Raw genomic sequence first — 24121 nt, forward strand, 5'->3', positions numbered from 1 at the left:
ACATCTTACAACTCCAATTGCAGAGGCAAGCAAGAAAGCTGGTTTCTGGTGCTGAATTTATCCCGCTGCCACGACTATTATAGCTGTCATTTCACTTATCTATGCAGCTAGGGAAGCTCTAGCTGCCATGACTATATCCAGAGAAGTTCAGATTACAGGGAGGAAGAGGACATATTAGTCAATTTAATTTTTAGAATAATTAAGATGGGATAGAAGAAAAAATGTTAAATTTGTATGGAAATTAGGTATTATAGTATTTTGATGGGGAAATTGGCTACTTCAAAAGTTCAGATGGGCACACAATAAATTTTTCCTTATTTTATATATTGGCAATAATTGGCACAACTAAAAAAAAAAAAATTATATAGCCAGTTTTTCATTTGTTTCTGCTTGCTTGAATAATTATAGATTTATTGCTCCAACATTCACATCTTCAGCCAAGTCACATGTCAAGCACCAGATATGACAGGTATATTACTGACAATACACACACAGCATAACCTTTGAATTTAATTGTCTCAATGCCTCTTACAGTTCTACCATATGTACCCGATTTTTCTTTACACATTATACAAGTTTGAAATAATAATATTACATGAACAGGTTCTCTACCAAGATAAAATCTTCGAAAAAGAGAGCTCCTGCATCATGCCCTCATAGAAAGATCTGTTTTGCATATATATACCTCCTATGGCAACAATTGGCACACGTACCCTTCAACACAACAATTTGCATGCCCAGTGCTCAACAATCAATGTGTTCACTTTTAAGGATAAGTGCGCCAATTCTATATTAAACAAGGGCATATATGCAAAAAAGGTATGTGTACTTACTACACAGTACAAGGACTAGGGCTCGATTTCTGCCTCCTTCCGTCAATTCCAACAGCACCCGCAAAACCCGGTATGCAACACTTACTGCCATAATTCAAAAGTCTATCCCTCCTCTTTTTATCTCTGTTTGGTGTCATCCCATTACCAGTGAACGGTGAATTGGTTGCAGAATCATCAACTACAGGGGATCCGACCACTTTCATAGGCTCTTCAGCTTTCCTATTTTTGTCGATACTTGAATTATTTAGACTTTTGTCAATTTCTGAAGCCTCTACAAAAAGATCACCTAATTTCTTTCTGGGAGAAGGTTCAGATTTTGTATCAGGGAATTTTTCATTTAATGATAAATTAAACATTCTAGGGGTCCCTGGTGAAAATTTCGGGTGGTTGGGTGTACTGCCACGAGATGGCGTGAATTCTGCAAGTTGAAGAAATAAAATTAATAACACCACATATTACTAATGTAGATATACATTTCAAGCTTTCAATATTCCAACAAAGGATTTCTAATCACCAGCAACCCACTATAGAATATATATACAGTTTACTTTCTTACCTTTCGTTTGTTTAAACTGCTCTTGGTTTTCAGTTTTATTTCATAAATACGGTTGTATTAAGCCAAAATTTAAGTCTTAGTTGACACTGAATTGCATGGTTTAGGTAAATTAAGAAAAATAGTTGCAGAATTGAGGCCCAATTACACAAGTGAAAAATAGTTGAGGCTTCATTGCAGAGCCAAGGGTTTAAATAAGCTTAGTTGAGAGTAACATTTGTTCAGTTGAAGAATCACAAAATACAGGAAATTTTACCGAAGTAACCCCACAGGTGTTCAGCCATAGTATATATATACACGAAACATTGCTGCATAACTCTCATTAATTAAATATACGATTAGGACTGGTCAGAAAATACTAACGAAAATTACCTCCATTAACACTGAAAAAGTCGTCTTCACAATCAGAGTCCATCCAAGCTTTTGAGTCGAAGAAAATCTCCTCTTTGCTACCTGTTTATGTAAATTCATATAATATTCAACTAAACAACTGTATCAAATTGAAAGGAAGAGATCAGGTGTTTGTCTTAAAAACTTAATAAGTCATGTTTGATTTGATTTGTATCTGGATACTTAAAGGTCGTATTTAAATCAAGTACAGTACCTGGATACTTAAAAGTCACATTACCATTGTAATACAAATAAGTCATTATGAATAAAAACTATACTGAAACACTGTCCCTTTAATGAGGCAGAATTAAAATATTTGTTAGTTAGTAATTACAACAAAAAAATCAGCCCCTCAACTAGACTCATTACACCGGAATTTGATTTGTATCAACAAAGCCCCTGAACATTAATTTTGTTAAAGTTAGGCCAATGCATTGTACTTCTCATGCAAAATATGAAAAAAATAAAAACATGACCAGAAAACCTAGATGGGTACTCTCTAGTCTTTAAACATGTACAGAAAACATAAACTTAGGAAAATACTTTTTTATGCTTGAAGTAAAATATTATCGACCAGTATGCTATTGTAGCTCAAACTCAGTTTTGATATTTTGCTCTATTTACTGATATACAGTCCCACATCAGATTTTAAGAAGTCACAAGAAAAAAAAACAAAAAAAGCAATAGTAGGAACAATAATTTCTACTAAAACAAAATTCAGGAGCTCTAGTGAGTTCAGCAACTAATTTGGAGCATAAGGTATAGTTGAGTGATCTCAACTAGAATCTATAGTAGGTAAAATGACAAAATAAAAATACAAATAAGAGACGAGAAGCAAGGACAAATCCAACAGTTATGCCTTAGAACCAGCAGGTCTCTTCTGGTACCTGATCTGACCATTTTAGCAAGGACTACAGAACATTACAGTTTTGTTTTGTTCTTTTTGAATTTTTTTTCTTTCCAATCTATCATACAAGAAATTAAACAGTTAAAAGAAAAAAGGGCAATTTCTGTATCAAAATAATAGGTGTATAATGCCAAATGGTAATAGACCTACTTGCTACTTTTACAGGTTGATGATAAACAATAAGGGAGATATCTAGGAACAATAACTTCAGAAATATATGCTAATAAGCAGGGGCGGAGCCAGATTTTTGAACTATGAGGGTAAAAAATATATGGAGGTCAATCATATAAATTTTTTCTAGGAAGAATGGGGGTCAATTTTACAATACAAGCCATTTCACTCTAAATTATATAGAAAATCATACCTAAATACAAAAAAAAAAATTTAAAAATGGGGGTCAATTGACCCCCATTTCCTCTTAATCCCTCCGCCGCTGCTAATAAAAGTATCTCTAAGAAGATGAAAAGTAACTAAACTTGGAATAGTGGCTCTTTGTACTTTCTTTAAAAGGTAATCATCAGCTCAGAAATATACAAAAAAAAAGGACAGAACAAAAGGTTGTGTTTTAGAAGAATTGGGCCCATACTCCAATAACAACATCTTATGCTTCGAGTACGACATCCAACTAACCAACCAACAAAATAAACATACAGAAAGGCGTCCCTTTTGAATAAGTGATTTAAGCATTTATTAAAAGGATAGGGAGAAATTTAAATATTTGAAGATATAAAACATTCCAAAACTCAAGACTCAAGGTACAACCCAAACTACTTTTCAGTTTACTCATTTTTTTGATACATATTATACTTATAAAGGCCAAACACAGATAAATTATGTAATTAATCTTTCAAAGAGGAAAAGTAAGACACCGTAGCTTTAGAAAGGATCATTTACGTACCAAAATCTGCACTTTTATGAGCCAAACAGGATTCCACCTCCGCACCATGTTTGGCCGAACCAAACCCAGTAACAAGTTTGGATTCTTGTTCTCCATTAAAGTGTTCCTTTTCCTTGATTGGAGATGCCATAAATAGCCTCTTTGCCTTTGTAACCATACGCATTCTAACCCCCATAGGTGTGCCTTGCTCTTTGTGTACTGATGCACAAGATCCCATTTTTCTTTACTAATTCCCTATAATTAAATTTGCTTATTCAGTAAAGAGATATATTTGGCCAACGAAAATAGGGCATATGATTATAAACTATAAAAAAGAAACATAATACATTTGTCTATAAAATCGAAAGAATAATATTGAAGTAATTCATGCAATTTGACTTTTGCAATTACAGTCAAATAATTAGAAGATAATTAAACAGGATATTCAAAATGTCAAAAGGAGAAAAGATTCATTGGAGGGAAAAAGCACAACTTTGGAAAGGTAATGTTTGTTTTAAAGTGTCAAAAGAGAAGTCAGGTTTAGTTGGATTAGCTTGAAAGGTGTAATAGCTAAATCATCACACCAACTTTTGCAATTTTATAGCATGTAGATTATAGCAGAAAATTGATGGAAAATTTAAAGGAGAGGTGTTCTTCACCTAGTTTAGTCGAAAGAAACAAAATTATCACACTATTTTTCTAGTTATAAAAAAAATAGAGAAGCCATGTGATATCTTCAAATGAGATGATATTGTTTTGTTTTAGATTCAGCTTCAAATCAAGGGGCAAGAACATCTGACCAAAAAATTAGCAAAAAAAATCAAAAATTGGCGCAAAAGGTCAGAAAAAAAGTTCAAATCAAATTAATCCATGTTGGATTATTAAAACACAATTAAAAAGGTCATTAAAACTTGATAAAAACATAAGGTAAATAAATGTCCACGTGAGGAAGGCTTAACAAGAGGGATGATGAGACACAACACACAAGATTTTTGAAAGGGAAAGGCGAGACTAAATGGGGGAAGGAGAAGTCAATTTCTTTCTTTTTCTTAAAATTAAAATCAGTCTTCATTTCACTTGTGGTAGAGAAAAAGGTTGAATAACACTATCATAGCACCTAAAAAGAAAACAAAATACAAAGGAAAGTAGATGGAAGATTAAAAGAAGAAGCGGGTTTTACTTAGTTTAGTTCAGGAGGGAGAAAAATCCCATCACAAGCTTAGTTCCTGAAACAAACAAACAAACAAACAAATAAGAAAATGGGAAAAAAATAATAATAATAGTTACAAAGAAAGGAAAATTTCAACAACTTAAAAGCTAAAAAAGCGCTTCACCTTTTTGGCATCACTGCTTTAAGATCAAGCACCATGGTTTTGGGATAAAAAGACCTACAGGCTACAGTAGAGACGCCGTGTGATTGTGAAAACCTTTTAGAAAGATAAATGGAGTTTCATAAAAAAAAAAAAAAAAAAATGATAAATGGAGAGAGATAAAGAGAGAGTTTTTGGGATGCGATGCGACCTCAAAAGACGCAGGGGAGAGAAATTTTGTCCCTTCACTGCTTCAGGAAAATCCAATGAGAGAGAGAGAGATGGTGCTTTGGAAAGTGGGTGCTTTGAGTGGAGTTCATTAATAAATCACGCTTTAATATATTTTGTTACCGGATTTAGATATTTCATCTTTTAGATCTTCTGTGCTTCCAACCGTGATTAGCATGGTGTGTCTTTCAGTATCATGTTTGATCTCTATTCTCTAATAGTAACATTGAGCGCACAAACAAATATTATAGACGCTTTAATAATAATAAAATTTGCAAAAGGGTTTAATTCGAGACCAAACTCGTCAATGATTTTGACAGGGGTGCCAATGATTTGGTCCGATTTTATTTAGATCGTGAATGTAAATTAACTTATAATAGTTCAATTACGGCATTTTTAATCTCAATTTTAAATTAGACAATTAGATTTTACAGACCTAGCAGATTTTATTTAAAGAAATTATTACAACAAGATAAGTAACAAAAAGTTATAAACAGTAACATATAAAAATATTAATAGAAAAATATAATTAATACGATAATATTTCATAAAAAATAATTTTTCTTGAGAAAAATTAAGTATAATGGTCGTGTCAAATTTTACTCAACATTTTTTTTCTAAAAGAGTGTCCAAAAATATTTTGTCGGATTAATCAAAATTTAATCTGCAATTTTCAAATTGAGTCGGTTCAATTGGTCAAATCACAAGTTCACTACTCTAAATTTCCACCTTAAGTACATTGCACGAGTGATCACACAGACCACTCACAGACCAACCACGTTTAAAATTCGACTGGCGGCTGCTATTGATGTCACATGCACCATTGCACCTACAATTCCATTTCCAAAAATTTCTCTTCCAAAGCCAATCAACAGGCATCCACCTTTTCGTAGGTCCAGATTGAGAATAATGCCCCGTTGGCCTCTGGCAACCGAATCCATATCCCCTAAATACATTAAGCTATTGTACAAAAATAAACGGTTTGGATGTAGTCTCAGAGCATCTCCAACAGTGATTGCTTATGGATTGCTTATGCTGATGTGTCAATTGTTTTTGTAATTGCTGGGTTGTATGGCTATTGTTTATTTAGCAATTGTTGGAAATAATTGTTTAATAAGAAATCATTTTCTAAAGATGAGTTGGCCAAATGTTTAATTCTCAATTGTTTGGTTGATTGCACCAATGTAAAAGTGGATTGTTTAATTTTTAAAATTTTCATAATTGCTAATTTAGCAATTAATTTCAATTGCTGGATTGGAGATGCTCTTAGAGCATTTCTAACAGTGGTTGCTTATGGATTGCTTATGCTGATGTGTCAATTGTTTTTGTAATTGCTGGGTTGTATGGCTATTGCTTATTTAGCAATTGTTGGAAAGAATTGCTTAATGAGAAATCATTTTCAAAAGATGAGTTGGTCAAATGTTTAATTCTCAATTGTTTGATTGATTGCACTGATGTAAGAGTGGATTGCTTAATTTTTAAAATTTTCATAATTGCTAATTTAGCAATTAATTTCAATTGTTGGATTGGAGATGCTCTTAGTTGGTTTAAGAGAATTCTCATTTGAAAATATAGAGGTTTGTTTTAAGAGTTGTACCAAGTCCAAAGTGAAAGAACGGTTTAAATACCTCGAGTAACTAGAGTGATGTTGATTCTTTGATAACCTTCATCTCCTACAAAAAGTTTAGTCATACAATGTCTAGTCGCACGAAGAAAGAGCTGACTCTTTTTATATGTTGCATTTGAAAAAACAAAAAAAGTTTAATTTATTGATACTAAATTGTCAAAACTGCTGGAGTGAAGAATTTAATTATGAAACTCAAATTGTTTTGGCACGTCATTAATTCACGAAAGTGATCCTTATTGATATTTTAAGCTCAGAAACTCCATCATAACAAACATAAATTTAGAAACCAAGTAAGTGTGAATCTAAACCAAGTGATTGTGTGCTGCAAGCCCCTAGATTTCTCTCTTATTAAATCACAAAACTCGTTTTATTTGTTTGCTTAATTTATTTTTGTTTAAATTCAACTCTCAATCGGATATTGAACCCACAAAACTAAATGTGCAACAACCCTCTCCCCTATTTACTTCTATTGCACATTTTAGAATTAATTAATTTAGTAAAAAGTAATATTTTCCGTTATTTTTAGATCAATACCTATTTTACTACAATGATAGGTTGCATGCTTGCAACTGACCTATCATTGTGTACTAAATTTTTTATAAATTTAAAAATGAAAAAGTGTATCAAACTGATCTATAATCCTATATCTAAAATACACAACAACAATTGAAATAGCATAATGAAATATAGGACTGCAACCCTGTCAAGAAAGCTTCGCAGAAGCTACAAAATCATGAGAGAGACTCGAACTCTTAATCTTTGAACCGATTTTTTTATTTATATCAAAAAAATATATAAATTTAAAAAACTAACCCAACTGCCTGTTAATTACCAAATCTACCCAAACCAGAAAAAAAATTTCCGGTTTCAATACCAATTTCCGGAAAAAAAAATTCCGGAAATTGGATCCTAAATCCAGAATAATTTTTTTCGGATTTAGAATTTCTTTTTTTTTTCCTAAATCGGGAATAATTTTTTCCGGAATTAGGATTTTTTTTTTCCGAAATTTTTTTTTTCATTTTTCAGTTTTTATTTATAATTTATTTATTTATTGTATTGAAGTATTACAAATATTTAATATATTTTTTAAAAAATAGATGGAATACTATATAATTTGATTTATTCGAACGACTGCTACAAATAATCCGGATCAACATTTTTCATGCCGGATTTTTTACGGCCGTAAGAAAAAATAATATAATATAATATATGTATATGTATATGTATATGTATATGTATATATAATATAAGAGGAGGGTTCCAATGCCTCATTTTTTTCATACCTCATCACACCTCATATTTTATATTTTCGTTTTCAAAGTCCAAATTGTCGATCCGAACCGTTCAATAAAATATTTATACTAAAATATGCATGGAGATGAAATTTTATATTTTTTGGATTTTTTTGCTATTTTAAAATATTTATACTAAAATATGCACATTTTAAAATATAAATATAATATAATATATGTATATGTATATATAATATAATATATTTTTTAAGATGGGTAGAAAATCACTGTTTTATGAACGGTTCAAAAACAGTGATTTTGTACCTATCTTAAAAAATAGCAAAAAAAATCCAAAAAATATAAAATTTCATCTCCATGCATATTTTAGTATAAATATTTTATTGAACGGTTCGGATCGACAATTTGGACTTTGAAAACGAAAATATAAAATATGAGGTATGATGAGCTATGAAAAAAAATGAGGCATTGGAACTCTCCTCTTATATTATATATACATATATTATATTATATATACATATACATATATTATATTATATTATTTTTTCTTACGGCCGTAAAAAATCCGGCATGAAAAATGTTGATCCGGATTATTTGTAGCAGTCGTTCGAATAAATCAAATTATATAATATTTCATCTATTTTTAAAAAAAAATATTAAATATTTGTAATAATTCAATACAATAAATAAATAAATTATAAATAAAAACTGAAAAATGAAAAAAAAAATTCCTAAAAAAAAAAAAAATCCTAAATCCGGAAAAAATTATTCCGGATTTAGGATCCAATTTCCGGGAAAAAAATTTCCGGAAATTGGTATTGAAACCGGAAATTTTTTTTCCGGTTTGGGTAGATTTGGAAATTAACATGCAGTTGGGTTAGTTTTTTAAATTTATATTTTTTTTTGGATATAAATAAAAAAAATCGGATCTTTGAATAACCATAGTCTTATAACATTTTATTCTAACCAACTATACTATCGTATTATCTGAGAAATGTAATTCTGTCAATAATTACATTTTACCTCAATGCAAAAATACTATCGTAATAACGTTCTTTATATATTAGCACAAATTTTAAAGAGATTTCATACATTACAATTCAGATTTTGATCAAACGGTGTGGACTTAAACTCAAACGATGAGGTGACACAGAGAATCCGGACTTCTCTTATCTTGCCAAGGTCATTAGCACCGCTCTGTTACTAATTTATTCTTATTTTGATGTTAGTACTTAGCAACTGTCAATCCGAATTAAATAAAATAACACGTCCCATCTCCTTTTGTCTTGCTTGAAAAAGCTATGAGGAGCAACCAAGCAGGGACCACTTCTTGCTCTTAGCTCATATATTACTAATGTAGTAATGTATACTTTTTCTTTTTTTTTTTGGCGTATGTGAATCTGAATTTAGTATTATATTGTTGTTTCAATAAAAACTAAGGAACAGTTTCGCCAAATAAAATAAAAATAAATGACATTTATTAGTAGTTCCAAGTTCCAACTTCCCAAGTTAATAATTATACAGCGGGCAATTATCGTCAGAGTGTGAAAGCAATTGCAAGCTTATGTGCTAACTTTAGAAACCGCGGCACTCTCGATGTACAGCTGTACACCTCTTCGCGTCTTCTTCTCCTCATTCAACGCTGCGACGTCTATTGAGAAGTACTGATACGCGTATGCACGCTGCGACGTCTTTTAAAATTGTCTATGAATTGAATTCAAAGAATCTAAAATATTGAGACCGATGTATTTTATGAGTGATCCATTTACATACAAAATTTATAAATTTTTGAATTAATTTTTGTGTAGTCATTTTTTATTATTTTTGACCACTTAACTCCATACCAGTACGATCAGGTGTAGTATTTCAGATTAATTTATTGTAAATGAATTTTTTTATGAAAGTAACTTTATATAAGAGTAATTTTAAATTTAATTTAAATTTAGAGTTTAACCTTATTTATTACCAATTAATATTCAGAACATAACAGAAAGAAAAAGGCATTTCCTTAAGGGATAAGTTGTGCGTTGCATTTGCTGTTTATTCTGTGTTGGAAACTCCTAAATAGTAATTTACGCTGAATTCTACACGGAAGGATCTTTTGAAACAGAGTGAGCTATGATGATGCTATGTATGGAGCATATTGGTCTATACTACGAAATAATATTTTTGTTTTCAAAATTTATGTAGTTGATTTGAACCGTTCAATATGATATTTGTATTAAAAATGTGTTTAAAATCTAAATTTATATTTTGTTTACTACTTTATCTCTATAAAAAAAAGTTGTAGCAAAATTGATATTTAAATACATTTTTTATATAAAGATAATGTGGAATGGTTTATATCGATTTATTTGAACTTTAAAAACAAAAAATATTAATTCATAGTGGACCATTTCGCACTATGCTGCATTGTCGTTATTCCTTGGCGATCGAACGGTTCAGAGTTTCCCTACTATGTTTCGAAACAGTAATAAGAAGCATATCCAGTACAGGAGTCCGTATCCTCTGAGATATCTCAACTTTTGCGTGACCGACGTGTTCGGTGCTTATTCGGGGAAGATGTAGGGGATCAGTATTATGTGTGCTTTGAGATTCGTGTAGAACGTAGTTAAACGGTAGGGATTTTCCATAAAGTCACGCAAAGTTTGAGATATCTCAGAGGATACGAATTCATCCAGTACAAGAGTCCGTATCCTCTGAGATATCTCAAACTTTGAGTGGATTTAAACGGTGCCTATTTGAAATGGAGGGGCAATTTAATGTGCTTTGAGATTCGTTCGGAAAGAATTTAAATGGTTCAGATATTGCACAGAATCACTCAATGTTTGATATATCTCAGAAGGTGCGAATTCCCAGTACATTGCGTGCAAGTTGATTAGTTTTTTCTCTTGTTAGGCCCCGTAAAATTCTTCAAATCGCAACATAGTTTATTTGAAGGTATTTATAATCTTAAAATGGATATATTTTTAATGTGAATTTCAGATCATGTTAATTTTTTTTTCGTTAAAATGCACGTCTCTTCTGTATGAGTGTAATATCTAGTGTCAAATATATTTTGTGGTTATCTTGACAAGTTTTTATTTTACTCTCTTTTTAGATTGGATCCTTTAGATTTGAAGCAATTTTCTATTTCATGTGCTAACTATATTTGTTAATAGCCGCTTTTCAATTTAAGATTGAATATTTTTAGTTATATTTCAGTTTTCCAATAATAGCACTCATGTGTGTATTTGTTGATATATTTTTTTTTTAGGAAGCTGATAATTGTACCCCAAACAAAGTACCCGTTCGTGTCCCCCAACCTTCTACAGCGCAATAACAGTACCAATCTTTCTTTATTGTATAGAATTTCGCTGCCTGAAGAGAAAAACGCTCTGTTAAAAAAAATTAACAAAAGCACAGCCAAATGCAGCGAAACAATCGTATAATTTAAACATATAAAAGAAAGCGTTTAATCAACTGCATTCAAGTGTTTAACTTTCATTGTAAATGAGTTAAATTTTCATTTTTTAAAACAAAAACGAATCTCCAAATTCGTCCCCGAGCAAAAATTTACAGCTCTAAATTTGAACCAATCCCCAAGTGCGTCCCCGAGCACGAAATTTACAACTCTAAATTTGTACTAATCCCCGAGGGCATCCCCCAGCACATTTTTTTTTCATTTGTGCAGAATGTGCCAGGAACAGTACTTGTGAACAAGTAAAGCATGTAAACCAATATGTACTGGCAAGCAAACAACATAAACAAAGCATTGAAAATTCTCTGATTAATATCAATACCTGTGAATTGTTTCAGGTTCTAAGACATGCCTAACACCAAGATCAATACTTGTAAACAAGTATCAATAAGAAGTCTGCAATTTTGTACAGAAGTTTGCATCAAGAAGAATGTTATCGGATATTGACAATTCCATCTCCTATATATATATATATAGAGAGAGAGAGAGAGAGAGAGAGAGATGGGCTATGGTGCATTGCAATGCATGGAGAGGTTTGTGCATTGGACCATAAATCTAAAATTCAAAATCCAAATGATCGATCCAAACCGTTCATCTTGTTCTCCATATTAATATGTGCTTGGAGACCAAATTTTACACTTTTCTAATTTTTTTTACTATTTATTAAGTATTTTACAAAATTGTTGATCCAACGGTGGCTTAACAAAACAGTAAAATCAGCAGCCACCGTTGGATCAACAATTTTAGAATATTTTTATCCCCACAGTTTTAGTGAATTCACATTCTCCCCGGTACTGTAATAGATAATATTTTATAATTACTGGATCTTGACCGTTGTTTTTAACTTGGCATGAATCTCAAAGCCCAATAATACTGCCCCCTGTGCTAGCTCGAATCCCAAAACGGCTGGGAGGTAATCTTAAACCGTAAAGTGAAGGGAATCTTTTACAGTAATGGAGAGGTTACTTGTTCAGTTTTAGTTCTGCTAACGTGGCAAAGAGGATTAATTTCTATAATTTGTAAAGAGAACAATTATTATAAAAGTTTTTTTTATTTATTTGAAAATAGTTGTTGATATTGTCAAGTCCTTAATTTGTTGTTAATAGATGTCCAAACTTAATACTTAAAATAATTAATTCAGATTTATTTTCTAACTTTAAATATTCATCAAGCATCCTTGGGATTGAAATAAAAATTGAAATTCCGTTTTCACATCTTTGGATAGAGAGTAGAGGAAGGAAGGGGAGGTGAAGAATACAAGGGAATGAAATGGAATAGAAAATAATATTAATATATTTAATTTTTTTTGTTTGGATGATTAATGAGAAAAAATAAATTTAATTTTCTTCTTGTCTTATTTTTTGTTTGGTTAATTAAAAGGATCATGATAATTGTCTCCACACCTCTATCCTCTCATTTATCCTCTCACTTAACTTTCATAACTGCCTTGGGGATCACAAAAGTTCCAGCACTGGTTTTTTTTTTCTTCTAAAGTATTAATCTCCATACACAGAAGTATTTATATCTACAAAACGAATAATTTTTACATAAATCATTGTCTCCCCAACTAAATCTCAAATTACATGGGGAACTATACATGTTTTTAGATGTGGTTTTTTTTTCTTCATTCAATCTCGTCCATACTTATGACGATCTATGAGGAATTTTACGAATCTAAAACCACGAACGTCTTCTACGTAATTTTTTCTTTCAAATGAGATACATGATGACATACTTTCGGACTCGTTGTCACACAAGAATTTATACATCGTCGTTCAAGTATTTATACCTATACTTGAAAGTATTTTTTACATATGACACTGACTGACATATAAAAGTATTAATATCAAGTATTACAAATATTTATATCTATACACTAGAGTATGTATATCTATGTAAAAAATACTTGAATAATCACTTCGTATACATTGATCGTGATAAATATTTTTTTGTATGGATAAATAATTAGTGGGGATCATAGTACAACCTCTAATTTTAGAAGTTGATCCTCTAATTTTAAAAGTGTTTAAATAATTAGTGGAGACCATAGTATAACCTTTAAATAATTGTCACCTTCTTTATTTAACGTGGACCCTCTAATTTTAGAAGTGTTCAAATACTTAGTGGGATCATAAGAGTGTGGGATTGAATATAATTATTTTAATTAAAATTTATAAAATTAATGAGAAATTCGTTAGCTGCTGTAGGTTTGTGACAAAGAAATTTTGATGAGAATTATATATGTAAGATATAAGGTTAGGTATTCGTATCATTTATTTAAATATTTACAACAATTATTTTTTTCCAACCGTTACACTCTAAATAAAAAAAATTTAATTTATTAATTACAAATATATAAAATTAAATCTTTTCTTTGAAATAACTTCAAACCTCCGATATAATTTTATAAAACAAACATGATTCGAGAGATTTTTTATTTTTTTTTATTCAATCCCTTCCTCTAATCTTCATCCAAACAAAGTGTCAGTGTCGTTGGGAGGAGGGCCTTTTAGGCATTTACTCATCTTTGACTTCCTTGATGTGTGTTCCAGTCCCAGAATTCCAGTCATCCATATAAAATAACAAAAGAAAGCAATAAATATCTTCCGTCCTGATATTTGAAAGGATCATCTGAGTCCAGATCCTCTGTATTACCTCATTATCTGGGTTTAAATCCCAACCATTCGATTCAAATCCAAATTAATCCGATTCAAACTTAAATACACGATCCCTTTTAAATTTGTGCAAATATATATCGAACGGATTGGAGGTAAACTCAAAATTAACATACATTAGATGTGTGAATTAAGGATCACCTACTTGTTTGGTCAGGGACAAATGCATAATTTTTAGGAAGCATCTAATTGTCCACATACTTTTGTCCATCATTTGTCCACAACTTTGACTTGCACGAATACTGTAAAACTACTTTTACATGCTGTATAATTATACAATAACATAAAATATATCAATTAAAAATAAAACATCCAGTAACTATTTGAAGTGGTCACATGATAGTTAAAAACACATTGCAATTTGCACAACAGAACAAAAAAGTTGTACTTTCAAACTGTACTTTCAAAAATTGCAGTTATATAGGAAATTATTGACAGTTAATGTTAGTTATTAGCAGTTATTTTGACAAAAAACGTGATAAAAAGGAAAAATTAAATTTCCCGATTATTTTTTTATTCTTTTTTTCTCGATTTAATGAACACACAATAAAATCATGAAAACATTGAATACTGTAAAATTGACCACTTTACCTATAAAAATAAAATGTACAAACTATAAAATTACAGACATGCAAAATTCACAGATGAAAACGATAAAATAAAATGTAAAAAAAAAAAATTTCAATACTGTAAAATTATCAAATTAAATTGTGAAATCAAAAGGTAAAAACTATAAAATTATAAAATTGTAAAATTAGCAGATTAAATAAAATTTTAAAAATATCAATTTGCAATACTGTAAAATTGTCAACTTAAACTGTGAAAATAAAAAGTAAAAACTATAAATTTAAAACAATGTAAAATTAATAGATGAAAACGATTAAAATACAAATTAAAAAACATAAATTTTCAATACTGTAAAATTGTGAATGTAAACTGTGAAAATAAAACGTAAAAACTATAAAATTTCAATAATTTAAAATAAGCATATGAAAAGGATAAAATAAACTGTAAAAAATACAAAATTTCAACTTAAACTACAAACATAAAACATACAACCTACAAACAACCAGTACTGTAAAATTTCTAAATCGAAACTATAAATCAATTCCATGTATACTGTAAAATTTCTGAATCTAAACATACATACATCATCTGTTCAACAAAACAACAATATTCACCACATATAGCATCTGTTCAACACAAATCATAATATTCACCACAAAATAGCAAACCTAATTATATCATTCAACATCCAGAATATTATAAAAAAAACAAGCGTTCTTCGAAATACCATCCTGCAAAAAAATAAAATAAAAAATAAGGTTATAAAACTGTGAACTATATCTTGTAAAACACTCTACATATCATGTAAAACTGTAAACTATATCCTGTAAAATTATGAATTATATATATATTGTAAACCTTTAAACATCAATAATAATAAATACTGTAAAATAATGCATATATCATGTAAAATTGTGAACTATATCCGGTAAAAGACTCTATGTAACCTTTAAACCTGATTGTAAAATTGTAAAATTAAAATAATGTGAGATCCGATATTACTCACATGGTAGAGTTGAGCACGATGCCTCGCGTGGAGAGATGACGTCAAAAGTTGTCGCTGCCGTCGCCGAAATTTGAATAGAAAATTGAAGCGAGGAGATCATTCAAAAGTATCCATAGATCAAACCAGAGAGATAAACCTAGATATCGTTGTTCAATCACCATCTCTCTTCCTCTCTACGTAGATCAATATAGGTCGAAGAGAGAGAGAATCAAAGTAACATGAGGCATCTGATTGATCAATAATACGCCAATAATATGTATATCTACGTAGATCAATAATACGCCAAAGGCGACTCATCTTTTGAGTCCAAAGACCGAATTTGATTGATGTTACAAACTACGACCACTTGGTGCGTTTCAGTCGCTAGTGTTCTCATCGGAGTTAGAGATCGCGACGAAATAGAAAAGAGAAATTTAAAAGAGGAAGGAAATCGCCTCAGCAGGAAGATAATCCGATCGGGAAGGAAGTTTTTAAAAATGAGATTTAAAAAGGAAAGAGACGATCGAAGATTTAAATACGCAGAATCTGATAAGGTTTTGAATTTCCGTTGGAATGTGAGGGCCGAGTCTGTTAAAATCAGTTAAACAGGAGTGGATAAGGACTGTGGACAGATGGTGGACAAAGGTCAGTGAACCAAAAACATTTCTCTAATTTTTATCATTGCATGACAATAAATTATCGAATTGAATTTAAATAACTAAATATTTTCAAATCCATTAAATAAGCGAGTACTAGATAAACACATGGTCAAGAACGGATGCAAAGGTGAGCAGCTGCAACGGCCAGCAGAGCCGGAGAGTCTCTCTCCGTGTCACAGTTTTTTTTTTCTAAAACGTGAGTTGTCTTATATATTCTGTAGATATGTCTATACTTTCGAGTTTCGACATACGGGAAATTAAAGATTTTCTTTTAAAACGTGAAAAGTCACATGAAATTGGAGATCCTTATTTTTTTTTCTTAAAACAAAAGGCGGAATTCGGAAACCATGATGCTACTGTGCAAATTTTAACTTTCTTTCATATATACGTGGAATCTGCATATATTAATTAGTTGCCGACATACTTTTGATTGAGGTATTAATATAGCTTTATGTTATTATTAGGGCATCAGACCTCATTCGCAGTCATATTATAAATCTTAGCTCTGTAATCCATAACTTCATATTATTATTATTATGCAATTAAATTTCAGGATATATATCAAAGGTTTCAGACGCGTCTATTCTCTGCTCAAACTACTAAACTTCAATAGAGACATCTAACCTAACCACATCTTCGCAAAATATAAAATACAAAATTGCAGTAATGTTGTGCATTTTTTTTCTGTAACCTTGATTGTACCAATTACATTAAAAAAAGGGTAACCCAAATTTCAGTCATTTGGAATTACATCAGATTAATCTCTTTTCAATTATTGACGCATCAGTTACGCATAGCTCTCCAAGTGGAGTTCAATTTGATTCGAGTTTCCGACACAAATTAAGGTCAAGAAAATGATGTATCGGAGAATAATCACAGGAAAATGTGTCAAAGAGGAGCAAAATAAAAAAAAAAAAAATTGAAATTAGAATAAAGTGTCTAATATAAATGCCCTTATACATATCGAACTAAAAACAACAAGATTCTAAAGAATGATGATTCCCCATATGTGTACTTTAATTTCGTTGTATATATAGTTGTAACAATAGCAAACTAGGGCATGTGATATGTTGTCCAATTGGACACGCACCAACTTTAAAAGTTTCAACAAAAAACAATAATATAGTTTGGTATAATAAATCCAAATCGGACAAATATGTGTCAATAATGGTGACAACCGTTGCTAATCCTATACGCGACACAATTATCAAAACATAATTAGGAAAATCAATAATTGAAGCTACGATGATATGCATATTATCAATTGTGAACTCATATTATTAAATTCAAAGAGTTAGTCTGAAGTACTCAACATAATTTGCACACCAAATGTTAGAATTTTTTTACTATCTATAGGTAGAAATCACTTAGTCAAAAAATTCTGAACCATATGAAAATACTGATTTTGTACTTGTATAAAAAACACATCAAACATATTCTAAATATTACAAAATTTTGTCGCTATACATTTTTTCACACGAAGATTATATTTAATGAATTGGGTCGACTTTTAAATTTTGAAAATAAAAATATATGTCCATAGCACGGGTCCATCCTAACATAGCCCCACATAATTTCAATTTATCAACATGATATCAACATTCAACAATTTCTTGGAACATGGATTACAAATTTCCTATTTTTCTAACATTTAAACAAATACCAACTATATGGACCATACACTCTGGTGTAAAACGGCCCATAAATTCTATTTGCTCTTTGTTTTTTGTTTTTTGTTTTGTGATTGGAAGCCCTTAGGCATGATATATTAAATAAACAAGGTCAATTAATCTGTTGAATCGGGTATCAGTCCACTAATTAGGCTGGGCCCAATTCCTTTCTCTCGGGTCAAAGCAGATTCAAATTGGACCTTAATTAGACCCAATTTGAATCTGCCACATAGGATCTCTCGAGTACGAAAGGTCTCTCGAATCTGCCACATAGGATCTCACGAGTACCGACTCAAGCTTTCTTTCTATTTATAATCTCATAGAAGAGTCACCGACTCGTGCTTTGCTTTCTTTTTATAATCTCAAGCCGGCTAGCGTCAACCCAAACATGCGCCTCTCTTTTTTCGGAAGCAATCTTCTCTCTTTACTCTCTTTCTTTGTTTCTGTCTGACCAGAATCGATTATGGGGTTTGCCGCTGGCGATCGAGCGCGCTTATCCATCTTGAACAACCGTAATCTCTCTCTCTATTCTCAATTTCACAATTCTGGAATTCTGTCCCTGTTCCCTTTGCAGACGAACAGACCCAAGCTGTTTATGAAGAGGATCGGTCGAGATACTTTGAAAAAAATTCGTCGAGATGCTTTTGTAAGTAGAAATATACGTTCTTGTTTTTGTATATTTGATCTGAATCGTCTCTTTCGTTGTCATTGCCTGTTTATAAAAAGTCCAAGTCGGTGAACAGTTTGAATTTTTCTTTCAATTACCAAGAGGATTATATGATTCTGGCCAGTTATTGGTGTTCTTAGACATGGATGCTCTTCAACCTCTTAGATGGTACTCAATTTAAACAAAACGATCTTCTTCCTTTTGTTTGTCGATTTGTGGGTTTTGGGGATTTTTTTGACAAATAAAATCCTCTCATCTAGCTGCTCATTTTGAGGAAGAAATTTTAATTTTAAATCATCTTTATTGAAATCTTTTCAATTGAAATCATGTTAATTATTGTAAAAATCTTTTAGTCAGATCCTTACATTTTGAGTATTTTTTTTTTGTTTCAGGGCGACTCATGCAGTAAATCTGAGCAGATATTGACATGAAGAAATTGATAACTGACTCAATTCGAGCACACCCCATTAGATGGATAAGGCCGCTGGCGATCGAGTGCGCTTATCCATCTTGAACAACCGTAATCTCTCTCTCTATTCTCAATTTCACAATTCCGGAATTCTGTCCATGTTCCTTTGCAGACGAACAAACACAGGTTGTTTATGAAGAGGATAGGCAAGATACTTTGAAAAAGATTCGACAAGATATTTTTGTAAGTAGAAAGATCTGTTCTTCTTTTTGTATGTTTGATCTGAATTGTCTCTTCTGTTGTCGTTGTGTGTTTATAAAAGGTCAAAGTCGGTGAACAGTTTAATTTGAGTTTTGCTTTCAATTACCAAGAGTACCATACGATTCAGGCCAGTTATTGGTATTCTTAGACTTGGATGCTCTTGAACCCTTTGGATGGTACTCAATTTAAACAAAATGATCTTCCTCCTTCATTTGTAGATCTGTGGGTTTTGGGGATTCTTTTGGCAAATAAAATCCTCTCATCTAGCTGCTCATATTGAGAAAGCAATTTTAATTTTAAATCATCTGTATGAAATCTTTTCAATTGAAATCATCTTAATTTTTTGTGAAAGTTCTTTCAGCCAAATTCTTACATTCTGAGTATTTGTTGTGTTTCAGCGCGATTGTTGCAGTAAATATGAGCAGATATTGACATGAAGGTATTGACAGCTGACTAAATTCGAGCACAATCCATTAGACTCTATATTCGAACAAATGTTGATCCAATGAATTCGTACTAAATCTTGGTGGCATTTGTCCACTAAATTCATACAAAAGCTTGGTGGCATTTGTCCACCAGATTACCAGACAAACTCTCAAGAAAGTTTTTAGAGAAGCCATTCAGACTAGCAATTAAAGCAAGAAATTTAAGCAGACAATTCAAGCAAGCTATTCAGACAAGCACATTTCCATGCAAACATGGTGCGGCATTTGTCCACAGCACTATGGATTGTACAAATGTGATGCGGCATTTGCCCGCAAGATCTCAAATTATGGCTATTGCAAACAAGGTGTGGCATTTGTCCAACTTCATTGCAACTAGGATGTGTCACAGTCACACAAGGCCTTTGTGCAAAGACGGTGCGGCATTTGTCTACTAGATAACAAACTCATGAGCAAAAGACGGCGTGGCATTTGTCCACGGAGGCACAGACTACAGTGTAATATCACCGCAACACTAATTTCCTGCAAACCCTTTGTGGCATTTGTCCACAAGGCTGCATACGATGTGCATTCCGCAATGGAAAGTGTGGCATTTTCCCACGGGACTACTAATATATGCTGTGCATTCCTCAATGCAAAGCGTGGCATTTGCCCACGGGACTACAAATATATGTCGTGCATTCCTCAATGCAAAGCGTGGCATTTGCCCACGGGACTACAAATATATGTTGTGCATTCCTCAATGCAAAGCGTGGCATTTGCCCACAGGACTACAAATTATGTTGTGCATTCCTCAATGCAAAGCGTGGCACTTTCCCACGGGACTAGATCTGCATGTTGTGCATTCCTCAATGCAACGCGTGGCATTTTCCCACGGGACTAGATCTATATGTTGTGCATTCCTCAATGCTAAGCGTGGCATTTGCCCACGGAACTACAAATATATGTTGTGCATTCCTCAATGCAAAGCGTGGCATTTGCTCACGGGACTACAAATTATGTTGTGCATTCCTCAATGCAAAGCGTGGCATTTGCCCACGGGACTACAAAGATATTCAAAGGCAGTGGGCAAGTATTTGGTGGCATTTGTCCACCTGACTACAAACTCTAATGTGATGCACAATCGAGCAAATACTCAGTACTGGGTGGCATCTGTTGACATGACAACTTTTGTGCAGTACTTGATGGCAGTTCTCTACATGACTTGTATATGGAGCCTGTGACCCATCCCCCACCTCATTGAAGGTGGTACACTCTTTCTTTTTCTTTGTAATTTATTAATTCTATTATTATATTTATCATGGATACTAACGGTCTTACAAGTTTTAACTCTGCCTATGTCATGTGGACATAGCCGGTCCCAAGCCCGGGTTAAAAGAGGAGGGTTACCTTAATAAAAAACTTGAAAATAATATGAAAGTTTATTGCAAGCTACTTTTAGCTGGCTTCTCGCTTATTGAGAAATGTGATCAATAAATTTGTGCAGATGTGGCTTAGATGTCTTGTTAACTTTTGTTTCTCTGATGTTTAAATTAAGTGTTTGACGAGTACCTCTACACAGTCAGGGTTATTTGATACTAAATGGGTTTTCCAGAATTGCAGCACATTTTGTTTTCTCTAAATTTGGCAACAAAATATTTTTTGTGGAAAGGTATTATATACCTTGCTGGTATCTGTTTGTATTGCTGGGAGGGAAAGGGGGAGAGTGGGTAAAAGGTAGAAAAATTACATGTTCCACAAATTTGAATAGGAAGGAAGGGAAAAACAGCCAGGGTGATGTTCTTACTCTAGGCAGATGAAATTTGTCCCCTCCAGATCGGGGTATAGAGGGAGAGAAAGAGGGCCCACCAGAAGATAATGCCTAATTTATCCTTTTCCCGCCTCTCTTGTTTTCCCTCCCAGAAGCAAACGAGCAAGTTCTCAGTCCGGGTACTTCCTCTTTGGTGGTGCTTTGTCTCTTGGTGGTTGCTGTTGGTGATCCTTTTTCTCTCTCAGCCGGCTGGGTAAGTTCTGAGACAATTTATTTTCTCTGATGTTGTATTTATTTGTCTTTGAGAATTCTTTTTGTTTTTTGTTCAGATTTGAAGAAAACCTAGTATGTTTGTGCGATTTACAAAGAAACGACCAAGCTCTATTACTTTCTTTTCTTCCTTCACTAAAAGCAAATTCGCATCTTTCCCTATGCCAGACTCATACGACTCTATTTGGGTTCTGAATTTAATTTTTATTTTAAGATTGTTTTATGAGAAAAGAGTCAATACAATAAAATTGTTTTCTTTTCTTTTTTTTTCTTTCGGACACAAGGCATGCAGAGACTACCGGTTTCAGCTGTATTCTCGTTTCATTGATTCGAAGGAGGCTCCTGCAGAGTACACTTCCATTGACTCCTTACAATCTGTATCTTATAATTCATTGCCTATATAAAGACCCTCCTGATTCTTTGATTGAGATGCTGACCATTCTGAAAGCAGTATTCATGGTTGATAATGCTGTGAGCTAATTTTGTGCATCCAAATTAAAATTTTGATTGAAGCATTCAAAAAGATGATGCTAAAGTTGTCATGTTCTACTACCCAATTTTGACTACATTGTGAGTACTGTTGATCATATGCTACTTCCCAAAGTTGTCACATGCTGCTTCCCAAAGTACAGATCCAGTTCCTAGTAATGAACAGTAAAAATTGATAAAAAGAGAAGGATGTGAATTCCCTTAATATAGTTCATATTTTTTCGAAACAGTTTTAGCTTCTGTTCTTTCCCCTTTTTAATCTCTTTAACTTGCATCTGTACTTTAGCTAAACAAAATAAGCCAAAGAAATATAATGTAAATATATTAAAGGGTTTACTAGCATTTTTGCATGTTCCTGTCAGCTTCACATTACATTTTCATTGATTTTTGATCCATTAGGATTCCTAATGACAACGCAATTCTGGCTACATTATGAGTACTGTTGATCATATGCTACTTCCCAAAGTTGTCACATCCTCCTTCCCAAAGTGCAGATCCAGTTCCTAGTAATGAACAGTAAAAATTGATAAAAAGAGAAGGATGTGAATCCCCTTAATATAGTTCATACTTTTTATAAACAGTGGTCACTGCTGTTCTTTCCCCTTTTTAATCTCTTCAACTTGTATCTGCACTTTAGCTAAACAAAATAAGCCAAATAAATATAATGTAAATATTACGGGGTTTACTTGCATTTTTGCATTTTCCTGTCAGCTTCACATTACATTTTCATTGATTTTTGATCCACTAGGGTTCCTAATGACAACGCACGCATGCCATATCCACGCAAGTGACCCATTAGATGCAGAGGCCCTGGCGCTCAATTGGGCTTTGTATTACATCTCAACTGCCACCACTTCAGATGACGCGAAGGAATATGTGATTACACAGACTGTGAAATCCTATCTACTGCAATCCAGATGAACAATGTACAAGACCTACCCTACTGGGAGGCAGCACAAACAGTGGCTCAATGCGCGACTACATTCCAACAGCTCAAGGAGAGAATGGTGATACAACATGTAGGAAGGGAGACCTTGAAGGAACCACACATGCTGGGAAACTGGGCGCGAAAAACAAAAGGAAACTTCAATGGCTATCTAAGTGCTAGATTCAGGGAGGAGGTACAGCTTTAGACCACAATCAACCACCATGTTTACAAATTGGAAACTTTGCGTTTCAGAGTGAAGCAATACTGCAAGTTTACTTTTAATGTAATGTTAATCTAGATTTATGTTTTCTTATGAAAGTAGTAAAGTAGGATGATTTCTTTCTTGTTGGAAGTAATAGGCTAGGGGCTAGGATCCACATACTGGTATTTACTGGTATCTAGGTGAAATGTTATGACCTAGTGCGTTATTTTTATTTTTTTGGTGAAAATTTACAGTGCATTATTTTAAGTTTGTAGGTTTCCAATTAACTTGTAACAACTAACAACAAACCATGCAATAATGATAAAATAACAAGTATGTTTTTTATTAGAGGAGGGTACAAATGCACCCAAATGCACCTTATCTTTCAAATCCTTTTTCTCCGTTTTCAAAGTCCGAATAGTCAATCCGAACCGTTAGATGCGATCTATATATTAAGATGTGCTTGGAGACCAAATTTTACATTTTTTGAATTTTTTTTACTATTTATTAAGCCACTTTGAAAATTGCTAATTTTACATTTTTTTTATTATTGGATCAGCGATTTTCAAAGTGATTTAATAAATAGTAAAAAAAAAATTTCAAAAAATGTAAAATTTGGTCTCCAAGCACATCTTAATATATAGATCGCATCTAACGGTTCGGATTGACTATTTGGACTTTGAAAACGGAGAAAAATGATTTGAAAGATAG

At 32.4% G+C, this 24121-nt stretch overlaps 1 protein-coding gene and 1 long non-coding RNA gene across 5 annotated transcripts; one reads left to right on the plus strand and one right to left on the minus strand.

The window, feature by feature from the left end:
• Window positions 1–474: 474 nt before the first annotated feature.
• Window positions 475–5187, minus strand: LOC144561734 (uncharacterized protein At3g27210). Of its 3 annotated transcripts, none has more exons than XM_078310821.1 (6): window positions 5082–5187; window positions 4895–4948; window positions 4741–4786; window positions 3582–3815; window positions 1759–1839; window positions 475–1251 (listed from the first exon to the last, which is right to left on the minus strand). In XM_078310821.1, the coding sequence occupies exons 4-6, from the start codon at window positions 3796–3798 to the stop codon at window positions 833–835; spliced, it is 717 nt and encodes a 238-aa protein (XP_078166947.1). In that variant the 5' UTR covers window positions 3799–3815; window positions 4741–4786; window positions 4895–4948; window positions 5082–5187; the 3' UTR covers window positions 475–832. The 3 variants fall into 3 exon arrangements, with proteins under 3 accessions (XP_078166947.1, XP_078166948.1, XP_078166946.1); XM_078310822.1 differs by having other exon boundaries at window positions 4895–4955; window positions 5082–5186; XM_078310820.1 differs by having other exon boundaries at window positions 4895–4987; window positions 5082–5116.
• A 13204-nt stretch (window positions 5188–18391) lies between these two features.
• Window positions 18392–23758, plus strand: LOC144562118 (uncharacterized). 2 transcript variants are annotated; one of them, XR_013513973.1, is made up of 4 exons: window positions 18392–18637; window positions 19051–19310; window positions 19727–22140; window positions 23029–23758. It is a non-coding gene; the product is annotated as an uncharacterized LOC144562118 (long non-coding RNA). The 2 variants fall into 2 exon arrangements; XR_013513974.1 differs by lacking the exon at window positions 19051–19310.
• Window positions 23759–24121: the final 363 nt, after the last annotated feature.

Source organism: Carex rostrata, chromosome 11, assembly GCF_964058835.1.
Source record: "Carex rostrata chromosome 11, lpCarRost1.2, whole genome shotgun sequence".
Lineage (NCBI taxonomy): Eukaryota > Viridiplantae > Streptophyta > Magnoliopsida > Poales > Cyperaceae > Carex > Carex rostrata.

Coding starts and splice junctions, on each gene's coding strand:
- LOC144561734 (XM_078310821.1), bottom strand. CDS start 3,798: ATGGGATCTTGTGCATCAGTACACAAAGAGCAAGGCACACCTATGGGG. Junction 1,840..3,581: donor TCATAAAAGTGCAGATTTTG/GTACGTAAATGA, acceptor TTACATAAACAG/GTAGCAAAGAGGAGATTTTC. Junction 1,252..1,758: donor CTTTTTCAGTGTTAATGGAG/GTAATTTTCGTT, acceptor TTCAACTTGCAG/AATTCACGCCATCTCGTGGC.